Consider the following 23,280-nt stretch of genomic DNA (forward strand, 5'->3'; position numbering starts at 1 on the left):
TTGCCAGGCAGCAGGGAAGTTTACAAAACATCAGGCAGCGGGGGAAGTTTACAAAACATCATATGAAATGTTTGCTTACTGCCTATGCACTGACGATAAGCAGACCTGCTAGCTTGGAAAATACTTACTTGCAAAACCTGAAGAAAATTTTCTCCTGTAGTAGCAATATTGCTGTTTCTTTGCTGTCATGTATTGCTGGGGCAGGTGTGTGCTTAGCAAAATAGTACAAGGCAAGACACAAGTAGCAGACACATGTTTTTATTAAAGATTTTTGAAAATTACACCTTTTCTGGTTTGGGGTGGTTGTTTTTGCAAATTAATTCAAACTATCCGTAACTGTGAGAGTACAGCAGTAGTAACCAGTGAATGAGATGCTTTGAAGAACAATCATCAAGTAGAGCACCAAACAGCATGTAAAGGTGTCTGATAATAAAACAAGTTAGTCAGAAGGAGAATTCAGGAGGCAGCAGGACATAGCAGAACATGCTGTAAAGGCAGCAGAAGGCAAGTGCCAGCAAGATGGAAGCTGGATGTGCCCTTAAATGCAGTATCACAGGACTGAAAAGCCATCTCCAAGAATCAGGAAGCACAGCTGCCATCAGAACTGACATTAGATAACTCCATTCCAAGTAGTAATTGTATTTCTTTCACAGATACTGACCACACAACATATTAACATTTTTGAGTCCTCCTTAGAGCTGAATTACTTGGAATACTTCTGGCCCGGTACCATTGCACCTAAATAGCCTAAAATTACTTGTGTAAGGACCAAGGATCTTCACAGTCTTATGAAGAGGAAAAATTACTCATGGTAAGCAAAACAAAAGCTGATGTTGAGTAGCTGTAGAAGGATTTGACAACAGTGACTGTTAGGGCAACGAGACAGCAGCTGAAAGTCTAAGTCGGTAACTGCAAACCAGTGTAAACAGTAATGAAAATAACCCTAACTAAACATACATAATAATGGGCTCTAAATTAGCCTTTATCATTTGTAGTCATTGTGAATAGTTTTTCCCAAACATTATCTTGCTACTCAGCAATAGTCCAAAAGGCAAACAATATTAGAAATTACTCCAAAAGCAGCTGAGAATAAAGCAGAAGAGTTCATTACATCCCTACATAAATCCCTTGTGCACTTGAGTGCTGGTTCCTTCCAATGAAAATGTGTAACTAGAAAGTGCATGTATACAGTTGAAACACACACAAAGGTAAGGGAATACATCTGTGCAAGGACATTAATCTCTAGCTGGAGAACAGACTGAGAAAATATTGTCTTCCAATCTATAAAATCCCAAATGATATGTCACAGGCTGACAGGAAAAGGATCACACACTATTTTCCATCACCCAACACTTCAAGGAGATTCAGTAAACAATTGGGCAACAGGTTTAAAACAATACCAGGGAAGAGCTTTTCCATACAAAGTGTTAATAAATTGGATGGCTTGCTGTAAAGCACTATAGAGCTGAAGAGACCAATGTTTTTAAAGCAGAAGTTATACAAATGATCTCTGTAGCTGCTAAGCACAGTCATTTCTTTCACAGTTCCTGCAAGGTGCCTGCTGAAAGACGCCCAAGAAAGGACACTCTTCATCTGCCTTGTTTCACTGTGTTCCCTGAGTATGAGTTTCTAGCCACTGTGGAAACCAGAACACCAGATTAAATGGACCTCACTACTGGTCCTGTACAGCCATTCCGGTGGTTTCTTTTCTTTTTGCTTTTTTTACTTTCTCCTCAGTTACATGTGAGGAACCAAGGAGAAGAAGCACCTCTAAGTATGAAAGCATACTTCTGCCTCTCCCCATCTTCCCCTAGAGTAAAATCACTCTTAGTTCTTGACCTTACTGTTCAGGTGTTTTCTCTGTTCTCCAGAAGAGATATTAGAAGAATTGTTTTTATCTTCTCAGCATTTTGCTCTTCAGTTTTAGCAGTGTTAATCCATATACACTGATCTATTAAATTCCACCACCTTTTCTTTTTTTTCCTCCTCTCTTTTATACAAGACTGGGGCATGGCACAGCAATAGAAATCCTGAAAGTACAATATAAGATATAGAATACGCATATTCTATATACATATTAGAGATGCACATGAATTATAGATATACATTATATGTGTTAGACTTGGAGGGAATATAACAAAAATACTTTGTATATTCATAGGCCACCACAGGAATAAAATCTACAGCAATCTTGGGACATCCTGAAAGAGAAAGGGATTATGATTTCTTCTCATTGAAGCAACTGGAAAGGGAAGTAGAAACAGAGATGCTTTAAAACTCAAATGCCACATGAAGATCTTACACAGATAATCATAATTTTTAAGAGTTCTGTTAAGAACATCCCTATTAAATACAAGAAACTAGAAAGCTAAACAGCAAATCTGAAATGCAGTTTGTCAGAACTCCAAGAAACCCTGAAGACAAACATATGATAAATATGATAAACAAAATCTGCATGGTTGATACTTTGTATAGCTAGCTGTCTCTGTACAAGGAAAAGAGTTTGTTTCATACTTCGTTTTGGCAATGGATGATAGTCCCATGGCCTTGTCTTCAGCGGAATGCATATGATTTCTCTACTGTATTGACTGCAAAACCAAAGCAGTATGAGCATTTTAAGCTACGTATTCTAAACAACAACAGAAAGGAATCTCCAGCTAGAAGGGTTATACTGAAAACCCTTGTAACAATGCTGACTATTACCAGCATTCTAATTTCTATCCTCTCAATACCTCCCCTAGAATAACTTTAGAAAGGGTTAGTGGTACAGTTTCTTCTGCACTCTAAAAAATACCCAATTATTTTCTCCAAAGCAACAGAGATTATCCAGTTTCAAACTTTTCACATGGTCTCTAGGATAAAATTTCAAGAATGTTGTTATATACAGGCATTGAGGCCGTATCTATACACCTCTACTTTAAACACGCCAAGGAAAAACTCAGTGTTATACCTGTGTATGGATAACCTGCATCCAAAATTCTGACAGTTTTCAGTAGCTAAGCTGGTCTGTTGTCACAAAGAAAGGCACCACATTTTAGTGTCCCCCAGAATTATTGTAATAGAAGTGAACCCTGAATGGAAGCGAGTACTATGGATCTGACCAGAAGTCAAGTGCATCAGAGGGTCAAGACATACAGTACATGTTTTCACATGCCATTGCCTTTGATTTTGTGTGGATTAAATATAGCTTCACTCCTGCTATCGTCAGATGTAACAGTCAGTAGGAAGAGGATTTAGTGTGCCCAGGATGAGGACAATCGAAATTCTGATACTTTAAATAACTTTCAGCTGTCTTATAATCTTGTGCAATTACTTATAATTTCAATTTCAGAAAATAGTTTCTGCATGTATTTGCATTTCCAAAAGCACTTTTATGTCCACATACCTGACTACACTGTTAATACTGTTCTGTTTTCCTTAAAATGACATATGAAAAAGTTATGCACTAGCACTTTTCCAAAGACAGAACTCAGAAGATCTGGAAGAATTCCCAGGGTATCTTCTGTACTCCCATGTTCAAGTTTCATAAACACTTTCTCTAAATAGAGTAGGGTCTGGTCAACAATTAACTCTTCAGTCTTCATAATATCCTTCAGATCTTGTGTGGTAGCAGTATATTTGAATACTTCATGCTGGGTGAAGCCCCACCTTTCCAGCCCCACAGAGTTTGCAGGCTTTAAAGAAAATTTCATGAGAGGATTAAGGTTGGGGAGCAGGCAGATGTATACTGCCAGAGTAGATGAAATAGAAGTTTTATAATAGTATTTAATTAATCTGACAATACAGTTCAAAACAACAGTTCCACCATCTATGAACTATGTGAATCACAGTACTGAAGCATTATTTTCAAGCAGTGATTTGTGGTATTTATAAAGCACCAAGGCCACAAATGCCAAATGCCCCAAGCAGCTCCTCTTTCACACTTCCTCTAAAGCATTTATAAGCAAGTAGAGCAAGCAGTTAAACCATGCTTCATGTTCAGTTCAGCTGCACACTTCTCTTCACTCTTTTTGTACCCAGTCATCACCCGACACAGAGGTGCCTTGTTTTGTCTCCAGTTTTGGCTACCAGAGCTGTCCAAAGCTTCTGGAACCACCTGGAGTTTGTTTTTGAGTGCAATACAGCATCGGGCTGGCTGCAGGAGGCTTGATCCTGGCTGTAAGCTGAGCTTCTGCTGCTGTGGTTGTCCTTGCCAAAAGCAGAGGCTGTGGATGAGTGACCTGATGTGAGCTAGTGCTGCGAATTGTTCAAGTGAACTCAAGAGAACTGCAGCTAGGGCTGGGCTGTCAGTACAAGTGGGAGGAACAGAGACATCACACAGCAGGGATATGGAGAAATTACCCAACCACAGAAAGCACACATTTGTTAATAACATATCTATTTAAAAATAACCTTGGTGCATGGAATAAATAGTATACAGAAATATTCTGTATACGGTATTTTTGGGAGTCTCAGAAAATTTTTGTAGTGAGCACAGTAATTTTAAGATTATTTGGCTAATTGTGCAGTTGCAAAATTATGAAAAGCCTCTGGAACAGTAAGAAAAAACAGAAATAGACGTGGGACCTGTGCAAAGAAAGTAGGTAAATCTGTATTTCAAACTTTAGAGGCCATGAAAAAAAACACAATAGTTTCAAAATTCATTCCAAGTTAAAGTAGCATCTGTCTTCTCTAAATTACTTTTGAACTAATTACATAATTTTTATTATTATTTTAGGTGTTTGAAATTGAAATACCTTGAAATAATTCTCTATAAAAAAACCAAACACACATCCCACCCAGATCCCCATAACACCACAACATTTTGATTAAGAAATTCCATATCACCTTAGAGGAAGGTTAAGATTTTCAGAAGCAGTGTCAATTTTGAGTTGCAGCCTCCACCTGCACATCCAGGAGACCAGTGACCTCTGCTGGAACAGGGGGGATTGCTTCACTATGCTAAGGCTTCGGCATCACCCTTTTGTCCCTTTACTATAGTGGGTTGGACTTGATGATCTCGAAGGTCTTTTCCAACCTGGTTAATTCTACTCTACTCTATTCTCTCCAGTTTCTTTTGGAGATTTACCAGTACAACTGCAGTTCAAATCTGACATTCTGTGAAAACCTTGAGCAGAATCTTTGTCAAAACATGAAGTGTACATTTAACAGATAAAAGTTTAGGAAAATTGGTATGATGAAAAAATGAAATGAGTAGTAATGTAGACATTCAGGCAACATAAGCAAATTAGTGTCTCTCTCCAGTAACACAAACAAAAGGCTTCTCTGATGACCAAGGGGTTATGACTCAAATGGATTTTTTCTGGGCATCATGTAGCATAATTTATGAAATCTGTATTATCTCATTTTCAAAGGTACAAAAGCCCCATTTGATGCCAACAAACTACAGCTGATGAACACAGCTGAAATCCAAGACACTTACAGAAAAGAACATTAAATTCTACTTGCCAACATTAAAGCACTAATACTGCAAAACAACATTCGAAAAAAACCCTATACAGCTTTGAGCAATTCATTAACCACCAGGAAAAGGAATGTAAGTGATATTTTTTTCCAGTACAAGAGCCTAATGTTCATTCTCACAGCAGAGTTTTGACTTGCCAATGAAAGGAGCTAGAAGAGCAGCAAATCACTTGTCAGTAGTGTTATTAAAATAAGGAGTGAAGAATACCACATCCAAATAAAAAGTGTTCAAGAACTTTAAAATAGCAAATTGTATTCACACAAACTAGTATTTGGCTGGAGAAGGCCAGTACATCAATGCTTTTGAGAAATATACTGAACTCCTAGGAGAGCAATAATGATTTTGCTTTTAAGGCTCTTCTTAAAAAGTTACCAAAATGCTACAAATAACTACCTGAGTCATGGACTGATTGACTAGACTGATTCAACAATAACTGAAAGGGAAAGACATTGTCTGCTTGCAGACTTGTTCCTTCAGGTATCTCAAACTCATAGTACTGAAAATAAGGAAATTTCCTTACTCTGACTACCAGCCCAATTCTCTTCAAGACCAGACTGAACAAGTAGGCAAGAACTCCATCACCAGTAGACAGAGCACTGATTTTCCATACCCAGGGGAGTGCAGTGGCCCACTATTCCCACAGATGTGCAGCAACAGAAACAGGATTGAGAATAATTAGAAAATGGCACTGTTCTGTCTACTCTGGAACATTACTTCAAGTAGTAAAAGGTATCTTTTAACCTCGTGTGTATTGAATGCTCCCTCAAACACAATCCTTCTTTCCCATCTTGGATGGCCATGCTCAGACACCAATCACTTCATTTTGGAGTGTTTACACTTCTGGGGAGGTTTACATCTATGACCACCACAACATCACCTAAACACACATGCATCCACATGCAGTGCCACATTAGACAAGGGATCTTGACATGGGAGAGACTCAAAAAGGCCAATTCAAACATGTAAACAAGTAGTTGCTGTTGTTGTTGTGTTTTTTTCTTTCACTATATTCTCAGCATTTCACCTGGCACCTAAATAACACACTCTCCACTATCTGATACTTCAAAGTATTCTCTTAAGCAAAGGCAAATAAAGACAGCAAAGGTCTGCATATACACTGAAAACATGCTTGCACTGCTACAGTGCATTACCTTTTGTAAGTTGTGGTTTAGCTTACTCCTGCCAGGCAGATCCCCCACACCACACACATTCAGCAGCACGTGTCAGAGTTGCTATACAAGTATTGTATCACCTTCATGTTTGCACAGCAGGATTAATGCTTTATGAAAGCAGAGGAACCATGCACACTGTACAGTTAAGGCTGCAAAAGTGCTGCTTGATGGGTCCGAAGGTTTGGATCTGTGGCAACCTGGTCAGAACGACTGCCCCTGAACAAACACAGAAAAGCCCCAAATTCTACTCAAAATACAACATGAGGGCAAGGAAAAAACCCAAACAAACAAAAAAACCCACAAACCTATACATGCAAAAACAACCACCAACCGAAGAAAAAGAACCAACAAACCCAAACCAGGGCTTTTCCAGAGCAACCGTAGAAAAATGACAACCCTCCTCACAATCAATCTTTGGGCCAAAGTCAGAGACAGGACACAATTCTCCAGGCTCAACCATAAACCTGTTTTGTTTATTATGTAATCTCTAACATTTACAACAAATTGAGCAGGAATTTTACAACTTTTGCTTTAGCAATGCAGTCCTAATTTAACTTCCTTCTTTGTGCTGAATGGAAGAACTGCTCTTGGGGAAAAAAAAGTTGCCAATGAGTAAAGGACCGCATCTTAACACCTAGAAAACAAAACAATGTTTCTTAGGAAACCTTTATTCCGCAACTTCTTCACATTTGAATTCTAATATTCTTTTGACATAATAGTACTGTTTTATGAATTTTTGAATACCCTTTGTGTTACTTAAAATTCAAACTTCTGAATCAATTGCAATGACAGCACACAGTCTCATAATCCCCTCTCTGTAATGCAAAAATATTTTTACCAACACTTTAGGAGGAGCAAGAAATAAAAACTAGTCGAGGCTACATCTTCTATTAGGGACCATTATGAATATTAGAGAAACACTGTGTATGCTACATGTAAATATTATTCTAACTGCACTAACAGTAGGTGAAGTCTCACATTACTAGATGGCTAATCTAAGTTTGTATTCTTTCAGTATTTTGAGACAGCTGACTGTAAAGCACCAAATAGTAAACCTGTAAGTTTTGAGTAAGCATATCTTCCAGTTAAAATGATTGTATCATTTTCTGATCCAACCTCTTCTTGCCTGCCCCTAATCTATCCTAAACCCTTAGCCAGGGGCATTGCTGTAAGGAGTACATGTCTTTTGCTGTTGGAAAACAATGGAAAAATTAGTTTTGCCAGCAGCTCTCATCCACCTACAACTTGAGGTATTTTCCAGTACCTTTGAGTTTCCTCTTTGAAAAAACACAAAAGGAGAAAAGGAGGCACCGGCTGTAGGTAAAAACATTGCTTAGATTAATAAAGAGATACAAAACAAAACCACTAATTATAAACTGCTTTGTCTTTCTACATGCACTGTTGAGATTGGGAAAGTCAAGGGCTTAGAAGCACCAGCAAGGAGGCTGCAAGGAAGGTTCTCCTGGTGAGAAGTCACATTCTTGGAGAGGGTAAGGGGCTGGAGAAGCAGGCAAAGACAAAGAAAGGAGCTCTGTGAGCCAGAAACCCACAGCCTGCCAGGGATGCTAGCCAGAGAGACCCAAGACTGGGGACCGAACAGTTGCACAGCACAAATCCAGCTTTCTGCCCAACCCTCCTGAAAGCAGTGACCTTCTGGAAGGGAATCTGACACCAAGTTTCCCTACCACTGCTGGCAGGGAAGGGAGAAAAAGAATAAACATGCATAAAATTATGAGCTCAAATCTTGTTGGATTTTAAATAAACCCCACTATCCAGGCCAACCACAGGCTGTCATTCACTCCGTTTCCCATAACCCAATCCCCCACATTAAATAGCTCTCCCATTACATTAAAATGGTATATATTGGCTGTGTCTACTCTGAAACCCAGTTTGCTATCCCATGCCTGGTATTTAAGGGTGTGTTCTCACCTCTTATCTTCCTGTGAACCAGGGATTTCTTAGAAGGTAATCTTTCTGAAGGTGTTCAGAGCCAAAGGAAGTTATGGGATCTCTCTCCCCACATCAGTGGTCAAGGGACAAGGACACAAGACCTTAGGAAGCAGGATGCATCCAAGAGCTCCTTGTCCTCTAGCACATACAACCAGAATTTATCAGCTTTATCTGTGTAAGTTATTTTAATTACCAGGATATTTTCAATTCATCAAGTAGTATTCAGGAATACACAGGAAAATACTTGGCATTTGAAAATCATCTGTGCAAATACTTAGTCAAACTAACTTCATGTACCCTTCATCAAAACTGAAATCCAAGTCATCCTGCTGAAATGCTAAATTGTCCAATTATGATTTAAATAACATGGAGAACTCCTAAGAGATTATAATCAAAAAACAAAAGACCCCTCTCCCCTAAAAAAACAAAACAAAACAAACAAAAACACCAACCCCAAACCACCAACCCCTCAGAACAAAACAAAAATCCCTAGATTCCATACTTCCCCACAGATATAACCAAAGGACCTCAGGATAAGAAAGGATAAATATAAGCAGTTCTGGTAGTCTGGCCCACAGTCAATGTCCTTTTCACTGAACAGTATACAAAGCAGAATTAATATTTTTGGCCCTAATCAACAAAATACTTAAGAATGTACTTGAACAATTTTCTTGACTATAGCTATTTTCTTAAACCTAATTTAATACTGTCGGGTTTGCTAGCAGCTTTTCTCCTATGAATTTACTGTACTGTACTTCAGTTTGCAATGCAATTTGGATCACAAGAAATGTCTTCTGTTTTTGACAGTTAAAATCTGAATCAGTATTAATTAACCAGTCAAGCCACTGCTAACTCCTTTATTTCCTCCATCACTGTAATATCCATCTTGGAGGAGGAATTAAGTTAAACACAAGAGAGAGATTTCTGTAATACAAGATTATAGACTACTACAAGAACAAGTATCAGTTTACAATTTTTAATGCCTAAGTAGTTTTCCAAACTACATGCCTGCATTTGCAAAACCAGAAAGTACCATATAGAGACACAGAGAATCAACTAAGTAACACTTTTTAAAAAATTGTAAAGTAAAAGCTGTCAGTGTCCACAGGAACCATGTCTAGTCACGTTTTCAGTCAGTCAGTCAGCTAGCTGAGGGTCATGTTATTATTTAGTTTCTGTAGAAAAAAAACACAAGTACAAAAATAGTATCAAAAAGCAATGCATGTATTTTTATTTTAAAATACATTGTTACAATGGCATATAAAGCTTTTTAATATATTAAGATTAATACTTAATTTTTATGTATGCTTCTCTAGCTTATGAAGAAATACCTCTTTTTGAGAAATACATGAAGTTCAGCAATTTTTCTCAAGGATACTGTTGACACAAAATACAGTTAACTTTGTTTCATTTTGAAGTATCTCAACTATGATACAATTCTTTTTGAAACGCTCTGGTGCAGAGAAAATAAATACATATTAAACATCAGGATTTAATGAAGTTTTAACTAATAAACATAAATCAGCAATGAAAGACTTCTTCCAGGAAAAGGATGATAAAAGACAAAAACTAAGCGTTTCATGGCAGAAAAAATGTTTTTCAACTTAGTAACTAAAAAATTATCTAAAATACCAAACATTTTCAGAAGGGGGAAAATGCAATTAATCCATTTGCTGTGGGCTACAGTCAATCAGCAATGATTACTACAAGTCACAGAATCTAGAAACTCTTTTCTAAGCACCACTTGAAAGTGTTTTCACTTCCTGAGAACTGTTAGAGATGGGGCTCAGGTTTGTGATTTTGTGGGATTTGTTTTGTTTGGGTTTTTTTTTGGGGGGCGGGTGGGGTGGTGGTATTGTTTTGGTGGTTTTGTCTGTTTTTTCCTTTCCATGTGTGCTGGTTTGGGTTTCTGAGGGGGTTGTGGTGGTCTATATAAAGAACTGCTAAGTTACAATGAAGACATTAATTGGAATCCCACAATGCATTCTTCTGAAAGACATCTAATTATTTCCTTCCTTTTCTTTTTTTACATAACCAGCATCAGAAATCTGCAGTGAGGTGCTCACAAACTACTCAGAGCAATGCAAAAATCTGAGTAGAGAGTGCAAGATAACCAACACCACAACCAAAGATAGCTTCTGCTTCAGCAGCTGCCTAGAAGTAGACACTAATTTTCTTCTCAAGCCTGTATCAACTGAAAGCAAGATGGTTTGAAGCAATTATTTTGACCTTTAATACTTACTTAGCATAGTGGGAGAACCTCATCCAAAAAAAAAAAAAAAAAAAAGAAAAAGCCCCTACATTAGAACTTAAAAGTCATTAACAAAATTTTTTTTTGTTTGCATTTCCATCAATTCTCTGTTACTTTTTACTACTCATAAACAAGTGCATTTTCATGGACTTGTAGGAGATTCAGAGCCTGCAAAATTCATTAGATGGGTTGGTTTAGAATAACATATACATCTATTCAAACTCTCCTGAGAAACAAAGGTTGTTGTAAAATAGACTGCTCCTATGACCAGAAGCTTACGCTGCAAGGGCATTAGCACTAGCATACCATTACCAGAAAACACTTTAAAGAAATAATTTTGTAAATTCTATTTGTAAAAGTTTATTTACAGGAGAAAAATATCTGGAGAAGAAAGATCTAAAATTTAATTAAAAGATTTATTATTTCAATACAGTTTTTATTTGAACTTAATCTAAATTCTAATGAATACACAAATCTTATCACAGATTTTAATCAGAAAACCTTGTATAGAATGGACTATTGCAGAAATCCAGTCACCTTGATAGAGATAAAAGGCAAGCAATACAACAGGACTTTATTTTTAGGAGGCAATGTTTTCCTTAAGTTAAAACTGACAGAAGTTTAGCTATAAGGATTATTTCCTTCAGTTAAAGAGGAAAAGTTAATATTCTCACACCTTAATAGAGGGGGGAAGGGGATACTATTTTGGAGGTGGAGAAAATTCCATCCCCTTTCACATGCACAATTTAAAGCTGGAATTGAAAGCCTCTAACTACTGCAAAACCTGTCAGATCAATGTAGAGTCACAGAATCCTGAGCTTGAATTAAATGAACAAGCCCTTCTAAAAACCATCATGGATGGAATCTAAAAAGATTATACCATTTTGTCTGAATTGATGAAACTAGCTGAAGGACAAAAATAGAGCAAGTAATTTTGCCTATCTGTCCTAAGAAGCAATAGATGCAGAGACAAACTGCCAGGAGACTCAGAACAAGAAACCTGATGTACAGGATGTAATGAGATATAACACAGTAAATTTAGAACTCTCCTCTACCTTTTTTTATTGCACAGATACAGTAGATAAAAGGCTAACCAGAGGGGAAATATTCAGCAGTCATTTGCACCAGAATTACAAGTAATTTGTCCAAGACAGGTTTAGAGTGCCAGTCTTAAAAAAAAAAGTGAAACTAGTACTCTTTATTATTTGACAATTTACAGAAATGCAAGAATCTAGGAAAGGACAACGAGCTCTGTTGTAATTTTGAATACGTAAAAAGATTATTCTTCAAAACCAGCTTAATTTCTCCAGTTTTCTTATTAGGTAAAACGGCACAACAGCAAATGTGTGTGTCCTAACCTCACCTTACGAGGGAATTGGGGTTTATAAATATGCAACAACAGGTATATATTAGAATCTTCAAACATAATTTGAAATACAAAGTTTAGCCTTTTGAATATCCCATTCTGTGATCAATTGCTCCTTGTGTCAGAGGGAGATCTTAAAGAATTCAGAAACCACTCTGTAAAAACATGTCCTTAAGAATGTGGGCACACACGTGTATGAATTTAAAAGATTTAAAAAATTCCACTTGAGGTTGTCAATCAGAAGAGAACCTCCCAACCTTCTCACTCTTTTGTTTCTTTGTTTTTAAAAAAGAAAAAGCAAGGACAAATAATCTTTCTAATTCTGAATGCATAGTGTATCTGTACTTTCCCAGTAAAAAGTAGTCAAGGCAGACTGGTAACACACTACACCTTACATCATTATTTTTCCTGCAGTGACCAAGAGGTTGGCCTTTTATTATTGGAAATAAAACTCACATCAAAAAAAAAGAAAAACTGTTTATAAATATAAGAGCACAGGTACAATTTACTTGAAATACATTTGCCAGAGCTGCTGATTAAAAGGTTTCCAGTGAGTTTTAGCTACTATCAAATACATAAAAAGAACGCTAGAAATCCATTTTCCTAAAACCCAAGTTTTGTATAAAGACTAAGGCCACCTTTAGTAAAAACTCCTGACCAGAAGAACAACATGAAGGTCCTTGGAAAAAAGAAGGCACACTGTAAGCAAGACCTTGACTGAGGAGTTGCAGAGACCAAAAAAGGAGTGACACAAGGAGTGAATGAAGCTTAGAAGTAAAATATTGATCCAAAGAAAGCCAGGATTTCATGTTATATTTTCTAAATGACTTAAAGCAAAACTGCATGTTCTCTAAAACTAGTATGGCTAATAAAATTATTTGGAAAATTCCATATTTGGGAGTCACTTTGTAGAAAACAGGGCTTAGCTTTTCCTCCCACATTTCTCCTTTAGTAATAGTGCTAATGAGAAAAAATAAAGTCACTTTAATCAGACCAGTGTTTTAAAATAAGGACATTTTGGTCCCTGAAATCTACAAAACCCAGCTTTCATAGGCCATAAGCTTGAACTAATAAATTATCAAACTAATTATCTTAAGAATACATATCAATCCCTTCACAATAGCCTCCCCCAGTATTTTCCTCCACTATCACACATTCCAGTTACACTCGATACCTGAGAACCCAGATGACTCAAATATCCCAAACCTTCAGTTTCACCAGGAAATCTTCCCTGTGTTTCCCATGTCCTTTTTATCAATTTATCCCTTCCCTCCTCTTCAAGGGCTGAACTCTGCATTTTTACCCAACACCATTGTGAGGGCACATGTATTTAATGAAAGACAGACACGCACAAACTGATCTCAGTTCCTTTATTTTTCATATTCTTTTCAATGTAACCGATACTCACATGTAGACAAAGTGAATATTTCTGCGAACATTCAGACTGATGTTAAATCAACTGGTTCACATTGTTCAAAAATTATAAAAATAGATTTTTTTTCTAAAACATGTACATGTGTATATATAAGCATATGCACACCCATGTACACTTACACATACACACACCACAAATTGCAAGGTTTTGGCTAATAATAACTTAATCATTACATGCTCATACCTAGCTTAAAATAGGCAATGTATTCTGAACCAGTTATACTGAAGTTCAAGTAACAGCTAAAACTGGGTACTCACCTGCTCAGTAGGTTCTCTGGCGTTTGTTGGATTCCTCTGTAGGTGAGTCTGCCAACCTTACTTTAAGTCTGACACCATTCACAATCTTGCCGTGTAACGCAGTTATGGCATCACTGGCACTTGCTCTGTCTGCAAATTTTGCATAGCCCACATTTTTTCCAGCCACAAGGTAAACTTTTATCAAGTGTCCAAAACGACTAGGAGGTGGGAATGAAAAGAAAAACATAATTTACATGTTTTGCTGTAACATAGATAGTTATTATCCAATCAGAAGCGTATGTGATTTGGTAGCTGCAAAAAATATGTTCTTATATATATGTTGCATTTTCTTGTACTGCTTTCTTCAAGAACTTCCATTTTTCATATTCCCTTCTCTAGAATTTCAAGCAGTAATAGAAAAACTCAAAAGTTCATAGCCAATGTTTTGTATGCAATATTACAAAAGAACCATTAAGCATCACTGATTTATCTCTTATTTAAATCAAAACATAAAGCTGACCAACACCCTAGTATGGCACCCAAAAAACCCCACAAGGAACAACATGACAGGGAGGGGGAAGGAGGGGCAGAAATCAAGTGCACACATACACAAACCAGCCAGTAATTTAGAGGCTAAACTTGCACCTCACCGAAAATTAATTTGCTGAATTTTGATTTGTCATTGAAAAGCTCTCACTGACATGACTGACAATGCAAGTGTAAAGCCTTATTGAAAAGCCCAGATTTTCAAGTCCTGAGATTCCTACAGAGTCCCTTAAAAAACATTTTTAAAAAAATCAAATAAAGTCTGCCTGTTTTGGACTGAAGATATACAAGTACCAAGAGTAGGGTGGAAAGCCTTTTTCTTCTCCAGCATCTGATTAAGGAAATCCTGTGTATCAAAAAGCTAATTTTAAATTCCACACAAGTGCATACTGTTTCTTCCCCTGTCCTGAGACTTTGAAAATATTTTGGTTTTCCAAAGATTTATTGCAAATATCAGCTTTTAGAAAAGGGAAATGCCTTTTGCTACCAGAGTACACTAAGTGGAGATAATACAAAATACTGGAGGAGCAACTGAACTATAGATTTGTTTTAAAAATGACAAAAGTGACCTTTCAAGTCTTTGTTTCTCATAAGAAAGGTAATGTGAAAGTGTATTTGTTTTGGCTGAGCTGGAGTTAATTCTCCTCAGAGCATCTTTGTAGTGCTATGTTTTGCAGTGCTGTAGCTGGGCGTTGATAACATACCAGTGTTTTGGCTGGTGCTGAACGAGTACCCAGGCTGTGCTTTTCCAACATTTCCCTGCCGCAAGAGTACGCTGAGGGGTGGGCAAGATTTTGGGAGAGGACAGCACCAGGCCAGCTGGCCCAAACTGGCCAAAGGGATATTCCATGCCATGTGACATCAGCTCAGACTGCGTATACTAAATTAAAGAAGGAAGTGGTGAAATATTCATCCATGGCATCTGTCCTTCAGAGCAACCATTACATGTTAAGAGCCTTGCTTCTTGGGACCAAAGACCATCTGCTGATGGGTAGTAGAGAATACCATCTCTCTCTGCTCTGGCTTCCACACACAGCTTTTTCTCTTGCTTTGCGTTATTAAATTGCTTCTACCTTATCACCAGCCTTTTGTTAAAGTTTTCCCCTCTCCCTTCTGCACTGTCTTTTCTGAAAAGCTTTCATCATGAGAGTTTTGTTTTCAACACTGATCTTAAATATTTCATGGTTTGGTTTTTTTTTTTGGCCAGAGAACACTTATTTGTAAATGAAGTCTTACCAGAACACATCCTCCAACACATTTACAGGTAAAGGATGGGGATGAAAAAGTATAAAAAGCCTTTCCTTCACAGAAGTATCAGGTGGAACTTTTTTTTTATGTGGTGGAAGTATGGCATCTGTTTGGGGCTGAAGTAATTGTGAGCCAGAAGTTCCTCCAAATGACGGCTGAAAAAGGGGAAAAAAAATTGAAGTATTAATTGCCTGATGGAAGAAAAACAAATATTTTATCTTATTTACAACTTTTGTTCCCATCATAGAGCATAGAGGCTATACCAGTTCTCAGATTATTTACTTCTGTTATTTGGACAATAAATTCAAGTATAAATTCATAGTAAGATACCTTTACAAGGAACAAAAACATACAAACCAGTCAGAGGTACAACTTAAAAATGCAGCATCTAAAATAGTTACAGAGGAAAGTGAGCAGTGCTCTTCATCAATATATCTGAAGTTACTTGCAGCAGTTCAGAAGAATACAAACAATATCTACAACATTGACTTACAGGGGGTGTCCTATACTGCTGAACAATTGCACTGTTATTCCGCAACGCTGATGACACTTGGGCTGTTACCAGCTGTGTTGCCATTTTTCTGATGACGCTGCAAGCAGAAGTGGTAATAAACTATTTTAAAGAAAGAGCTAAGTTACAGTAATCTTAAATTCAGCAACAGAAAATAACTTAATGCCCATATAAAACTATTACTGGAAATCTGTAAACTCACATAAAGAAAATCAAGTCAGGCTTTCATGCCACTAAACATTATCGTAGAATGTATTGAGTTGGAAGGGACCTGATCTGAGAGTATTCATGCCAGCTGCAAGTCTCTGAAAACATTTAAAACATTTCTACACAGAGATGCAGAACTCTCTGCTTTGTTTTAGTACCCCAGAAGAACAAAAGTATTTAACTGTACAGAGCCCACTACACTTTTCATAAAGTGTCTAAAAGATAGAAGGGACAGGAAAATTTCACCTGTTTCAATAAAGGGCCCAGAAGTCAGAATATTACTACAGGAAGTTTACTTCCAGCTTTTTTCTCCAGCAAATTTGCTTTGCAAGGGTTAAAAAAAAGGGCAATTGCTGCTTCTTATTCCACAACAGAATAAAGATTCAGGGCTCACATGTAGGACCATGCAATAGTAGGTATTACTGAAAAATGAAGGAAATTGTTTGCAAGAAGGATGGTTGCAGTAAGTTTGGAGGAGGGGGAGGGGTTCAGTTTAGATCAGGGATACATGTCTGAAGTGAATTTCCTTATTGTCCCTCTTTACTATTTTCATTGATATCCCAGAATAGGTCTGACATGAACTACATTACTTTAGGATGAAATTAAGATGAAATACTTACTACAGGAGTGTACCTAAGCCAATCCAATGTAGAATGGGCATTTAAACCACAGGAACAGATTAGAGATGGTCAAAGTAAAACCTGATGATGTCTGTGCAGTGGGGATATCAGATCCTCAATATACAACAATTTTACTCTGTCTGGCTACTACCTACTCACAAGGCTACTATTTCCAGCACTGCAAACACATGATATCACATAGATGGAGGTGTTCAAAAAAGGACTGAACGTGGCACCAGAAGCTATGGTTTAGTTAGTCATGAGGTGTTGGGTGATAGGTTGGACTTGATGATCTCTGAGGTCTTTTCCAACCTTATTGATTCTATGATCTGGGTTCAATACAAAAACCTTATCAAAACCCCATTCCAGCCTTAGTACACATTAGAGACATTGACAAAGAACCTTGCCAACTTTAAGATTTTCCAATGTGTCTTAAGGATATGTATTAGTCTTCTTTCTCAGACTAGTAAGTTTCAAACAGCTTATTCTAAACCATAAAAAAAGGCAAACAAAAGCACCAACTCCCCAAACACCTAGATTTCTTGAAATATTATCTACGAGTATGAAACAAAAATCACCGTGGCATTGCTGTTACTACTTCTGTTACAAAAATTGAAAATGAAAAAAAAAAATTAAATATTTAAAGTTTTGCTCTCCAGAACACAAGTTACAAACCTTCTTTCTCTATGTATTGGTACTTACTCTGAGCTATCACTCCCATCTTCTAGGAAAACAACAGTTAGTCGATTTCCAGGAGGATATTCAAACCCATGCAATTTATACTTGGCATAAATGGCTGATGCAGCAGTACTGTACTGAATCACAGCATACCCTGCAAACCCAGCACACAGTGTCAGTACAACATGGGTAAACCCTAAAAACAAACTACATTCCTATAAAGCATGTTAGTCAGGCATGATACAAAACCTTCAAGTCTTTTAATCACAGATTACATTACTTAATAGCCACATCAGTAATAGCTGAGGAAAACTTCAGTGGAATTAATAAGTGACAGATCAGATAAAGCAACACAACTGAAATCACATCTTCTTCCTTAACTTTCAATTAGAAACAAAAGCATACAGAGTTTCATTTTAAACTGCAATTATCCCATCAACAGTGAAACAATTCTCATGGTTTTGATTCTATCCTTGAGATTCCATTATCTGAAAACACACGGTCGAACAAAACTGAGGTTTTAGGTTTATGCATCAGTGATACTAGCAACCACTGATACACAAAACATTAATTCTTTCCAACTGTTGCACTGTATTTTGCAATACAAATGAATTATGTACAATTAAAAGGCATTACTCTGCATGAAAGGAGTCATCATTTTGCACTTCTACTTACCACTATTGGTATGAGGATCTCGCTGAACATCACAATATTCCAATCCTGGAACTAGATCAAAGAGGGCAAACAGCTGCTCTTGGATAAAAGGAAGCCGTGATACCACTGACAGACGTTTGGAGACTGGCTCTTGAATTCTGCTCTCACTTTTTTCAAAGCTACAAAACTCTGGCTGCCCACCTGAAGAATGAACACAATTTGAGTCATCACACTAGCATGCCATCATTTCATACATATTTTTCATTCAACTTTATGTACAAAAAGTAATGTGTTTATTTCACCAGTGCCAACTGAAGTAAAAGGGAGCCATGAAAATACAGAAGTGAAACAACTGGCTTGTTCCTACCTCCAACATCTAGTTTACTACACAAGTCTTAATCCAAACCTTTATTAGCTTCTCGTCTTCTAAACGGCTTATTTGTGACCATACTCAAGACTAAAACTCATTTTTAGTACAAAAAGCTGTGACTTACAAAATGGAAACGTATTTCCTCTTGGTTCTTGCCTTGTGTTGATATTGTAATAGTCATGTTCAAAAGACTCAGATGACTTATTTTTAGGTTCCGCCAAAATGGCCCTGTAGCCTGAAAGAAACACACATACAGAATCACCTCAGCTCATCTAAATAATCTGACCAGATCTGCTATCTCCCAAGTGCTGTGTTTAGACATGTTACTCAGGAAACCCAGTAAGTGCTAGGTTTAGGAAATAACTTAATCTATAACTCTTGAAGTCTGACATAGCAGTTTTGTTGAAGTTAATTTCCACATAGAACTGTTCCTAGTCAAGTCAAGAGCACAACATAGCCCACTCACTGTGAAAGTAACTGAGGGTAGGTTGCCCTGAGAGCTTGTGGAGTCTCCATCCTTGGGAGACATTCCAAATAGGTCTGGACATAGTCCACAGTGCCCCTGTGTGAGCAGAGGGGTTGGGCAAGATGACTTCCAGAGGTCCCTTCCAACTTCAACTATCCTATTATACTTGGTGGGATTCAGAAATGCCAGAGGCAATCATCTGAACCTCCATACTGTAACAGCAGTTTGTGTATGCTTCCTGTATGCACTGATCTAAGTTTTGCTTTTATGACAAATAAGTATTACTCTCAGGCTATCCAACAAATTTATTTAACCTCAAAGCAAAAAGAAAGTAAAATTTAACTGCATACTAATATCAGACGTGTATTCCTATGCAAGAATTCTCACATTATATTTTTTCTTATGACAAGTGTGATGTAGAACCATCACTTACACAGCTGGAGAAAAAATACAACAAACACACACAAACAATTAATAAGAATAATAAAAAACCAAACACACCCATACATCAAGTTGTTTCATTTTTCTGATTAAGCAAACATCAAACAAGAGGTTGGACTAGAAAGCTGCTGCTCAATTTTCCCTAAAGAATTTCTTCTCCCAGATGGGCAAGTCCAGTTCCCTCCCTGCCTTGTAAGTCAGGTTTCCTCTACACTATCGTGGTGGCCTTCCACCAGACTCACTCAAATTCAATAATACCTTTGTGGTACTAGGGCATAAGTGACAAACAGTTGGTCATAAAACTCACCAAGTCTCTCGTTCTGCAACAAAAAAAACAACCCCCAAGCTTCAATTAGGATGAATTTGCTCTTAAAAAATGTAATCAGGACAGAATCCCTATGGATTAGCAAATATATTTGATTAAAAACTTCAATCAAATATATTTAAATTAAAAATGTGTATTCCCAGGAACACATTAAAATGAGGGTTTCCTGTGTGAAGCCTACATTACAGATCAATGATAATGCATAGAAGAAAACTATCCATTTCCAAACTCTTTTCACTGATCTCACAGTTAGATGCTGCAAAAACATCATCAGGTGACTGTTTTAAATGAAAATTAATAACTGTTTTATTTATGATGCAGTCACATCATAAATAATTTACCTGCAAACAAAACTAAAAATTAAAGGTAGGGTAATGATGATGTACACTTATTATGAAAAACGTGAAAGAATTCAGTTGGATTCTTACTTCGATCACACTCTTCAATTGCTCGGGCAGCTTGGGATGGTTTTAAATACCTCACATAGCCCAAACCTTTACTTTCTCCAGTAGTCTTGTTTTTAATAATGCTGCAATATTCAATGTCTCCATACATCTAGAACAATTAAAAAGTAAATTAATTATCAATATTTGAAAATCTATTCAAGTTCTATGATTTTAACCCTTGTGATAAATTAAGACAAAGGCAACTTTAAACAACAATTAACAAATAGTGAACCAGTACCTTAAACTTTTCTCGCAGATCTTCCTCTGTATAGGATTTTGGTATCATAACAAAGATTCGTGTAAGCTCCTCATCTTCAAGATCTCTGTGGCTTCCAGAAGCTCTTGACTGTGCAATAAATACCTAATGAAATAATTGCATAGATGTTCATTACTGGAGAAAGGGTGTTTCCTATGTATCAACTCACAAGAAAAAGTTTGCTTTAACAAGTCTATCTTTCACATAATCTAGCTTTCCTGACAGAGCATCTCTGATCACAGATACATCTATACGAACAGCCCTACAAATATAGTGCATTCCAAATAGTGTCCCAAACACGATGGAAAACCACGGGGATAATGAAGAATCATCAGGAATAGTGATTCAGCAGCACTGTCAAATGTCACAGGTGGGCTGCGAGGTAGCAAAAAAAATGCATTACTGCAAGAGGCCTAGTACAGCAATAGTAACAAAAAATAAGTAAGCAAAGAAGTCTACCAGCTTATCAAAACCTTGTGAATGCAGTCCACTGTTCAGTTGGACAGAAGACTGCAGGTCTAGTGCTCTACAAAGGATCATAACTTCTCACACCTGGAACTGTTAAAATTCTACTCAATTACTGAAGTAATTTTTATCTCATAAGTGCACCCTAAAAAGTGCCACATAAAAATTACCCACAAGGAAACAAAACCCCAAAAAATCCAGAACAACCAACTAAGAAAAACAGAATCTTCAAAATAAGCCCCTTATGCAAAAGTACAGCTCTTAATGCAAAGGAGTAAGGAATGCAACTCTGATCGTTCAGCTTCTAATGGCAAGTTCTTCAGAAATAATTTTACTGAGTCAATTGCATTTTTCACTCTTTGAAATCATTCATATCTTCTCAGTACTTGAGAAACAGGAAGCCAATTCCAGAAGTTGAATGCCCCCAACAAATGCCAGAGATTAAAACAAACACAACTGTGTTGAAAAAACAGTGCACAAGATGCAAAATCAACCTAAAATACATTTGCAAACTCTTTATCCACGTTTATCTTGCTTGCAACCTGTAAAGTATACTGTCTCAGAATATTTCAGACATTTCCTCAAGGTGTGTTTTGTGGGTTTCTTGGTTAGGTTTGGGGGTTTTATGTGGTTTGGTTGTTGTTGTGTTTGTTCGGTGGTTTGTGGCGTTTTTAAAGGAGAAGGAAAAAGGAGGGGTAAAAAAAGCAGCTCTATTTTCTAGGTACCGTTTTTTTTCCCCCCGGCCTGCTGCAGTTTATGCTACCCGTGGAAACTTCGGACGAGGGCGGAACTCCTGAACAGCACGGCCAAGCCCACAAAGCCCGTAGCCCAAACACCCCCAGGCTTGGACCAAGAAGGTGCCAGCACCAACAGTACGTGCGGAAAGCGAGTAGGAGAGTGTCTGAGGCTCGCTGCCTGCTGCCAAGCGAGGCGGACAGCAATCTGCGGATGCTCCAGGGCTGCTCCTGGCGGACCTCTGCCTCAAGTCGCCAAGACAAGCCTTCTGCCACAGAAGGGCTTCCCGTTGCTCCCCGCCTGGGCCAGCACTACCCTCATGCGGCAAGTTTCGGGCGCAGCAACCAAAGCCTGCCGCCCTCTGAAGCCGCCAGCGAAGCGCCCAAGGCCTACCACCCTCTGCAGCCGCCATGCTGGAAAGAGCTGGGGGGAGCACCCCGCCGGGCCCTACTCACTCGCCCTCCGCCCCGCTTCTCGGCAGAATGGGGGTGGCGCGGCCCAGCGGCGGTACCTTGATGGGCTTGGTGTCTGGGACTAGGCTGCGGCCATGCATCTCCTCCATTGCTCGGCAGGCCTGCGAGCTCCGGGCGAACTTGATGAAGGCGATGCCGCGGGATTCATTGGTGCGCTTGTCGCGCAGGAGCCAGATGTTCTGGATGTCCCCAAAGGGAGCGAAACGCTCCCGGATTACCGCCTCCCCGGTGTCCTTGCCCAGCACCACGAAGATACGGCTGTTGGGCGGCTCATCCAGGCACTCCGCCGAAAGACGGACACCGCTGCTTTCTTCCATAGCGCAGCCGCTGGACTCTGGAACCGCCAAGGACTTCTGGTTTTTCTCAGGGGCCGATGGGAAGCGCTCACTGTCTTCCTTCCGCCGGGGCGATAACATATCCTCCGCCCCTCCCGAGCTCCCCCACCCAGTCAGGGCCGCGGCCTCGCCCGTGGCGGGCGGGGCTTCCCTGCCTCCGAACAGACCAGCGAGTCCTGGAAGCCGCTTGTGTGGAGGAGTCTGTTCGTGGGGCAGTGAGGCTGTACGGCTGGCGCGCCTCCTGGCCCGGCTCGGGCACTGCCTGGGTGGGAAGAGATAAGCAAAAATGAATCGAGAGTTGCTGCCGCGAAGTGGTGCTCCCGGGCTCTTCCCTCTCCCCCGGGTTCTCCCCTTTCCTCTGGCAGCTCCCCGCCGGGGGCAGTGCCTCAGAGCCAGCGAACTGGAGGAACCCTCGTAGGACAGCAGGTCCACCCCCCGCGCGGGGGGAGGGCCGTGATCTTGGAATGCTTCCACGGAGACTCCACAATCTTTCTGGGCAGCCTGTGTCAGTGCTCCGTCACCCTCACTGTGTATATATAAAAAGTGTTTCTTGATGTCCAAATGGAACCTGCTGTGTTTTCATTTTGTGCCTTTTGCCTCTGATCATGTTACTCGCCATCACTGAGTCTG

General features: G+C 38.7%; 1 protein-coding gene across 1 annotated transcript; it reads right to left on the reverse strand.

Moving 5' to 3' along the window:
* Positions 1–9,042: 9,042 nt before the first annotated feature.
* Positions 9,043–22,752, reverse strand: RBM45 (RNA binding motif protein 45). The gene is made up of 10 exons (XM_009906634.2): positions 22,354–22,752; positions 20,625–20,747; positions 20,369–20,495; positions 18,833–18,943; positions 18,360–18,539; positions 17,709–17,838; positions 16,162–16,258; positions 15,657–15,823; positions 13,896–14,092; positions 9,043–9,761 (listed from the first exon to the last, which is right to left on the reverse strand). The coding sequence occupies exons 1-9, from the start codon at positions 22,729–22,731 to the stop codon at positions 13,900–13,902; spliced, it is 1,506 nt and encodes a 501-aa protein (XP_009904936.2). The 5' UTR covers positions 22,732–22,752; the 3' UTR covers positions 9,043–9,761; positions 13,896–13,899.
* Positions 22,753–23,280: the final 528 nt, after the last annotated feature.

Source organism: Dryobates pubescens, chromosome 2, assembly GCF_014839835.1.
Source record: "Dryobates pubescens isolate bDryPub1 chromosome 2, bDryPub1.pri, whole genome shotgun sequence".
NCBI lineage: Eukaryota > Metazoa > Chordata > Aves > Piciformes > Picidae > Dryobates > Dryobates pubescens.